Raw genomic sequence first — 8,029 nt, forward strand, 5'->3', positions numbered from 1 at the left:
CGCTGGACTCCAGGCCTTCGCAGGCCGCCGCGGCTTCTGGCCCTTTCCCAGCCGCCGGGAGACGAGCCTTGGCCAGGCAAACGGCGGCCGCTCAACGCAGCCTTGAAGCGCCTCGGTTCGTCCGGCTCTCGGCGGCCCTCGCCTGGGCAACGGCGCCGGGGGGAAGCGGCGGCTCGGCAGGGGCCCCTGGACACAGCCTTGTGCCCCCCACTCAGACCCCGGCCCCTTCCAGACCGCTGCCTCCCAGCCCAGGTCCGCCCAACTGCTCAAAGCCACTCCAGCTTGACTCCGAAGCCAAACCGGAGCCAGACCTTTCCAGCCGGACCCAAGCGGACCAGGCCAGGCCAGACCAGACCAGACCCCTAAGCATCCTCGCTGGGCCCGGCCTCCCCGGGCTGCGTCCCCCAAACCCGGGCTCTGGCCATGCGCCCCCCAGCCCAGCCGGCGACTCCCTCCCTCCAAGCGGTCCCTCCCCGGCACTGTCTTGGCTCGCTTTCGTTTTTCCGTCTCTTTATTCACAACATAAAACCGTGTTTGTTTTGTGCGGCTTCGTCCCCGCCCCCCAGCCCCCCATAACTTAAGAAGAAGGGGAGGGAAAGAAAAGGACATTTGCTTTGGAAATAAATTAACGCCAACACCGACGGCAGCGGGGAGGGGCGGGAGGGGAGGGGAAGGAGAGAGAGGGGGGGCTCCGCTTCCAAAAGAGGCCGCCGCGGCAGGGCCCGACCCGAGGCCGCGGACACGTCGGAGGAAGCGGCGGCGGGAGAACCAAGGCCACGGCGGGAGAAGGCGCCGGCGCGGCCGGCCCGCAGGAGGCGGCTCCTTCCCTCGGCCCGGAGGCGGAGGCGCGCAAGTCCGGCCCGCGGCAGCCGCGGCGCGTCCGTCCGTGCCGTCGGTGGGTCCGTCCGTGGGGGTCGCATTGCCGGGGGCGCAGCGCGGGCGGCGTCTGAGTTCAGGGTCCGGGCGCTCAGGGCCGCGCTTGCTCCAGCTGCTGGTGCTGGCTGCGGATGGCGAAGCGGCTGACGTGGACGGGGATGGGCACGACGATCTTGGGGTTCCGCGACGGCTCGCCCGTCTTGGAGTTGGCGTTGCCGGCCTTGACGCGTTTCCACTTGGCGCGCCGGTTCTGGAACCAGATCTTGACCTGCACCTCGCTCAGCTTGAGGGCGTGCGCGATCTGCGAGCGCTCCGTCAGCGACAGGTACTTCTTGCAGTGGAACTCCTTCTCCAGCTCCAGCAGCTGCTCGCTCGTGAAGGCCGTGCGCCGCCGACGGTTCTTGCCCGTCGACGTGGTGCTGTTGGCCCCCGCCGCCCCCGCCGCCGCCGCCGCGCTCGGCCCGCCCTCGTCCAGCCCGCTGGCCGCCTCGTCGTCCTTGTGCGCCGCCTGGCCCGGCAGGTTGTCGTCGGAGCTGTAGTCCAGGTCGCTGTCCATGGAGAAGCTCTCCTCCTTGCCTTTGGCCTCCTCGTCGCCCTTGGCCTCGTCCTTCCCCGGCGCGCCTCGCACGGCCCCTGCACGGGAAGCAAGAAGGCACCGCGCCGTCACTGGCCGAGCCGGGACCCGCCGAGGAGCGCCCGCCACCTCCCCGCAGGACTGGACCGGGAGGAGGGGGCCGTCGGCAGCGGCCCAGGCCCCGAGCAGGCCGCAGCAGGGATCCCTTCGCCGGGCCGCCCCCTTAAACCCTGAAGCTGCCGCCATCCCGTCCCCCCCTTCCAGGCACCCACCGGCGCGGCTCCCCGGGACGCCCGTCGTTGCCCTGGGGCGCCCGGAGGCCGAGAGAAGGCAGCCGCGGGGAGGTCTCCGGCGCTCCCTCTTGGCAGGCCCTTGGCCGAGGCTCGCGGCTCGGAACTGGGCGGCCGGGGCGATCCCGTAGCCAGCGCGCCGCCGCCCTCCCGCCTCCCCGCTCCGGAGGCCAGGCCTGAGCTTCTCCGCCTGCCGGCAGCACGAGGCCTCGGCGGGCGAGCGGCCAGCAACGAGGCCGGGCCTGGTCGGCGTTTCGCGGGAGCGGCCGAGGCGGCGGGCCCCGGGAGGGTCTCCGGCGAGCGGGAGCGCGGCGCCCGGCGTCGCCAGGCCGCGATCGGGCCGGAGCTGCCCGCGCCCGTCCCCCCGTCCCGTCCCGTCCCGTCCCGTCCCCCGCTCCCCCTGTCCCCGGCACTCACCGAGCGACGCTTGGACGGCCTCGGCGGCGGCGAAGGCGAGCAGCGCGCCGTCCTTGGCCAGGAAGGCCTTGGCGTCGCCGTCGGCCTGGGCGCCGTCGGCCTTGTCGAAGTTGGCGGGCAGGGCGGGCGGGCCGAACTTGCGGGCGGCGTCGTGGGGCGGCGCGGCGGCGGCGGCGGCGGCGAAGGTGGCGGCGGGCAGCGAGGCCATGAGCGTGGAGGTGAGCGCCAGGCCCGAGCAGAAGCCGGCGGGCAGGCCGGGCAGCGGGTGGGCGGGCGGCGGCGGCGGGGGCGGCGGGGGCGGCGGGGGCGGCGGGGGCAGCACGACGGGCCGGTAGGGCATGAACATGGGGTAGCCGGCGTAGACGAAGTGGCCCGGGCTGGGCGGCGGCGGGCTGCCGATGAGCGCGTCGATGCTGAAGGCGGTGCTGCTCCCCAGCGGGCGCGGCATCATCGTGAGCGGCGGCGCGGCCCGCATAGGGGAGCCGCGGCGCCTGGACGGGGCGGCCTCAGCGCCGGGGCCCCGCGGGCCGAGCCGGGACGCCGCCCGGAGGCATCGGGGCCGCCCTGCCTGCCTGCCTGCCTGCCTGCCTCGCCCGCCCGGCCGCCCGGCTCTCCCTCGGCGCGCTCGCCTTTGAATCGCGCTCTTCTTTCTCATTCACCTTTTGCCAGCCGCCGAGCCGGCCCCGGCTCACGTGGGCGCCGTCCCGCTTCGCCATTGGCGGAGGGGCCGCGGGGAGGGGGGAGGCGCCGAGGAGACCCAACGGCCCCGCCCCCGCTCCCCCCGCCCCGCCCGGGAAGGAGAGACGCCGCCGCCGCCGCCTCCCCCCGGACGCAGTTGGCAACCGCCCGCCCGCGCACTCCCCGTCCAGCCCCGCGCCCTACGCCGGCCGGCTCCGGGCCAGGGGCAGGGGATCTTCTCCGGCTCCCCGCGGGAACGCCGCTTCTGTCCCCGAGAGCCGCCCCCTCCGCGCCCCTGCGGTCCCCCGACGGGGGGTCCCGCCACCAAGGCACGCCCCCGACCCCTGTCCTTGCGGTCTGCCGGGCCCGGGGGCGGCGGGCGCGGAAGGAGGAAGGAGGCGGCGGGCCGCAAGGGGGTCGCCGGCCGCGCGTTCAGGACCGCCGACGGACCCGGGGCTCTTCGGCTGCTGCGGCGAACGAGGGCGCGATCCGGGCGCGACGGGATCGCCACTCGGGTAACGGGCGCTGCTTGGCAGGCGGATCGGGAAGTCGGGACGGGTCGGGGTTCCCGGAGGGCTCGATCCGGCTGCGGGACAGTCCGGCGCCCTCGCCCCGGCCCTTGGCGGAACAGGGGAACTGCCGCCTCACGTCTAGGGCCGCGGGCAGTCCTGGCCAGCCCGAGCCAGCGGCCGGGGACTTGGACCAAGGCGGGCGTCGGGCCGGTTGGGCTCTCCAGCCTCTGGAGGCAGCCGGGGCTGGAGGGGGTTTCTTCTCGGGGCCGGAGCAGGGCCGTCGCTCCCGGGAAGCTCCGTGGCGCGCATCGGGAGGCCGGGGATCCCTGCGGGTGGGCCGGCCGGGCTTGGCCTGGCCTCGGGCCCAGCTCTCCGCCCCCCCTCCTCCAGCGCCTTCGTGCCGGGAGGGGGGGGGGCTCCGCCCGAGCGGCCCTTCCCCGGCGCCTGGGAGCCGGCTGAACAAGTTCCTGGCCGCCGGCCGCCTCGCCAGCGCCTTTCTTGCCGGCCGGCCGAGCGAGCGCAAACAAAGGCGAAGCGGAGCGGCCGGGGACCCTCGCCCAAGCGCCCTTGGCCGCGCCCGTCGGACACCCCGAGTCGCCCCGCGAAAAAGGCGCCCTCCTGAAATCGGTCTTGTAAAAGAAACCCGGGAAAGAGAAAACGAGAGGGATCGCTCACCCCCCCCCCCAAAGGCCCCCCAAGCGACTCCCGGCGGCTCCCCGGCCGAGCCGGACCCCCGCTCGGTCCGGCCCGGCCCGGCGCTCCGGAGTCACTCCGGAGGGACCGTGTCTGCTGCGACCGGCTAGGCTGGATCCCCCCCCCCCCACACACACACACACGGGCAGGGCCTCTCCTGTGGGCGCCTTTTCAAAGCCCTTCCAAGGCGACGTCTTTCTCCGGGACAAAAGGAGGGGGAGGGGGAGGGGCAGGGGGGAAAGAAAAGAGGGGAGGGGGAAGAAAGGGGGGAGGCGGAACTCCCTCCCCAAACTTGTAAATGGAACGTCAAGGGAACTTTCGCCCATTGAGAGCCCATCAAGAATGGCGGAGGGGTCTGGCCGAGAGACAAGCCTCTGCCATTAAGGGAGAGTTCCCAAGCAAAGATCAAGCGGCCCATTAAAAGGGGGGGGGGAAGAGAGAGAGAGAGAAAGGAGGGCATCTATTTGCATCCCTCTAATTTGGGAGGGACCTTAAAAAAAAAAAAAGGCCCACCAAGTTCTTTGGGCGAATGACCGCGGAGGCGGGGGAAACGAATGACCAAGGAAAATCAGCCTTTTCACCGATTATTTCCCCCTTTTTTGTCGGAGGGGCGCCGGAGCGCGCCCCCTTTCTCTCTCTCCCTCCCTCCCTCCCTCGCGGGCCACTTCGCAGCCGCTTCCATCGGGCGCCCGTAGCGAGGGGGTGGGTGGGGGTGATGCGAGGATCTGCCTGAAAGGGGGCCGCATGGAGGGTGGGGGTCGCTGGGGCTCCGCTGGCCCCCTCTCTCGCTGCCCTCCCGGCCGGGCTCCGGGACTCATTTGGGAGTCAAATGGCGGCGTGCCCCTTGCTTTGCCTTTGACTCCTCGACAGCCGCTCCCCCTTCCCCCCTGTCGCCCCCTCCCCCAAGCACCCTGCAAGGGCCCCCTCCTCGGAGCTTCCTTAATGGCTGGGGTGGAGCCACCTGATAGGCCATTAGGGAGCGACCCTGCCCAGCCATGGATCACTCTGCCACTTCCCCGGCCGCCTCTGTGCCCCTGGAGTCACCTCCTCGTCGGGCACCCAATGGGAGAGCCAGCCTGGCATGGGGGTCAAGAGCGGCAGACGCTAATCTGGAGAACCGGGTTGGATCCCCTGTGCCTCCTCCACCGGCAGCCAGCTGGGTGACTTGGAGCCAGCGCTGTTCTCTTAGGGCTCTTCTGGCAGAGCAGTTCTCTTGGAACTCTGTCAGCCGCAGGTATCTCACCGGGAAGGCGATTTGTGACTCCTTTGGAAAGTGGGATATAGAAACCAATTTCTTCTTCTTCTTCTTCTTCTTCTTCTTCTTCTTCTTCTTCTTCTTCTTCTTCTTCTTCTTCTTCTTCTTCTTCTTCTTCTTCTTCTTCTTCTTCTTCTTCTTCGTGGCAATCCCCCAGGAGCCAGACAGCATGGGGCTGGGCGGGGTGGTGTTGGTGGAGCCCAGGTGTGTGTGGAGGAAACCTGACAGTTGATGTGGTGTGGGCAGCCGAGCAGCCGGAGGCAGCCCCCTGGCCCCAAGGAGTCCCTTCCCCAGGGCAGCAGCCAGGAGGAGTCTGAGTTGGGGTCTTTCTTCCAAGTCTCAGGAGGGGGGGTCGAGTGGTGGTGAGGCGCTAGCTCATCGGGTCCCGGGACACCCTTCTGACTCCGGAGCGGTGCGCTAGGCGGGGGCTGTGCGGAAGGCCGGTGGGACAGACAGCCGGCCGGGGCCAGGTGAGAGAGCCAGGGCGAAGGGCAGCTGGAGACGCCTCTGCAGGGATGTGCATGGTCCTTTGTGGCCCGGGAAAGCACCTCCTGTCACCTGCTTGCCAACCACCCCTTCCTTGTACCGCCTGCCCTCGAAAGTGGCCCGAGTCCAGCTGGAAGAAAAGGGCGCAGGCCCAGGGCCCAATGTGCCCATCCCAAGGCAGGCCAGATCGCTCCCCCGCCCCCACTTGGGTTTTGTGCCCCACTTTTCAGTGCCCAAAGGGGTTTACAGTCGCCTTCCCTTCCTCTCCCCACACCAGACCAGGTGCCTGGGGGCTTCACGATGCCAGGGAACTGAATCTCTTTCTGCAGAGGCCTCCGCGTGTGTGAGAGCCCTCTGACTGCCCCCCACCCTGCAGCAGCTCTGGTTTCTAAGCTTTTGCCTGCTGGTGAGAACCGGGTTTCATTCCCCTCACCGCCACAAGCAGCCAGCTGGGTGACCTTAGGCAAGTTCAGAGCTGTTCTCACAGAGCAGTTCTGTCAGAGCTCTCTCCGCCCCACCCACCTGACAGGGCGAGAGAGGAAGGCAATGGTGTTTGTAAGCCTTTTTGGGTAGTGAAAAGGGGAGTATAAAAACCAACTCTCCTCCTTCGACTTCCCAGGCAGGAAACCTGCCCCCCCACCACCACCGCTTTGGCTTCAAAGGGTCCAAAGGGGCTTTGCCAGACCTGCACTTTTCTGGGGCCGGCTTTGCTGGCCCTTGGGATATCCGCAGGGAGAGGAACAAAGCAAACCATTTTCTCTGACCTCTAACCCCTCCATTTAAACGCAGGGGCTCCACCAGGTCCACGCTGCCAGGGCATCCCTCCGCGTCTTCTCCCTGCCACCTCCCCCAAATTTTGAGTATTCCGTGGATGTGGCGAAAATGAGCCTGGGAGGTCACAGGGAGCCTGCCCCATCTCCCTAGTCCCAGGAAATGCATGCGGCGGGGGGGGGGGGAACAGGGGCGATAAATGAATGGAAACTGGCATTCGCTCCCTTCCAACTCTATTATTCTATGATTCTATCCAGGGGGGAAGCCAGAGGAGGGGAGGGACCAGCCACAGAAGCACAAACTGCACACCTTCTTGTTGGCGGGGGGTGGGGTGGGGGATGTGGGTTCCCCAACCAAGATCTTCCTTCCTTCCTTCCTTCCTTCCTTCCTTCCTTCCTTCCTTCCTTCCTTCCTTCCTTCCTTCCTTCCTTCCTTCCTTCCTTCCTTCCTTCGAATGAAAGAATCATAGAGTTGGAAGGGACCTCCTGGGTCATCTAGTCCAACCCCCTGCACTATGCAGAACACTCACATCCCAATCGCTCATCCAATGTCACCTGCCGCCCCCTTGAGCCTTCACAGAATCAGCCTCTCCGTCAGATGGCTATCCAGCCTCTGTTTAAAAATTTCCGAAGATGAAGAATCCACCACCTCCTAAGGAAGCCTGTTCCACTGAGAAACCTCCCTCTCCCTGCAGCCAAAGCCCCTGCAGCGAACTCCCCCTGCAGCCAAACCCACACACCAAAGAACCCCCAGATCGAAACCCCCCCTTCCTTTTGCAGCTTCTCTGTCTCTGGCTCTTTTTGGGAACCAGAGTTTGCTGGGCTGCTCAGAGAACAATGCCCCCTCCCTCTTGTGGGGTTTGAGGCTGAGCCGGGGGGGGGGGGGGGAGAATCCAGCCTCTGCAGGCTGAGCAGCCACCACAATGAGCCTCGGGCATGATAAATGGCCTTTGGATGCTTGCGCTGGCAGGCGTGCCCTCCCTCCCACTTTCCTGGAGGCCGTTTCGGGCCCCTCCTCCCGTGTAGTCCAGAAGGCTGGGCCCTTGCTAGTCTCCGGTAGGGATTCCGAGGAGACACGCCCATCCCAGGGGCCCTGCCTGGCTGGCTGCCATTCCTCCCAGAGGGCAGCCAGGAAGTGCCCTGGGGAAATAATAATATTAATAATAGCAATAATAAATTTTATTATCCCCCCCTTCCCTTGTTGGCCCAGGACAGGTAATATCAAAGTGACAACCATCAAAACCAAATGACAAAGCTGCAATAAAACATCGATCATTGATCAGTCCAAAACCAGCTTTAAAATAATTTGGAAAACTGTCTCTTCTTTCCGGTTTAGATATTGTGTGTGTGTGTGTGTGGGGGGGGAGTAGTCCGTATTTCGATGTCTGGCTGGGATCTCAAGCAGGGAAGCCAGTGTGGCAGAGGAGCTTCAGGGTACATCACAGCGGGGGCATCTCTCTCGTGGACACTACGTTTTT

The 8,029-nt window shown here is 67.0% G+C and overlaps 1 protein-coding gene across 1 annotated transcript; it reads right to left on the reverse strand.

Moving 5' to 3' along the window:
• Window positions 1-493: 493 nt before the first annotated feature.
• GBX2 (gastrulation brain homeobox 2) lies at window positions 494-3,251 on the reverse strand. The gene is made up of 2 exons (XM_077313528.1): window positions 2,158-3,251; window positions 494-1,509 (listed from the first exon to the last, which is right to left on the reverse strand). The coding sequence occupies exons 1-2, from the start codon at window positions 2,810-2,812 to the stop codon at window positions 968-970; spliced, it is 1,197 nt and encodes a 398-aa protein (XP_077169643.1). The 5' UTR covers window positions 2,813-3,251; the 3' UTR covers window positions 494-967.
• Between the last annotated feature and the right edge of the window lie 4,778 nt (window positions 3,252-8,029).

Source organism: Paroedura picta, chromosome 1 (assembly GCF_049243985.1).
Source record: "Paroedura picta isolate Pp20150507F chromosome 1, Ppicta_v3.0, whole genome shotgun sequence".
In the NCBI taxonomy this organism is placed as follows: Eukaryota; Metazoa; Chordata; class Lepidosauria; order Squamata; family Gekkonidae; genus Paroedura; species Paroedura picta.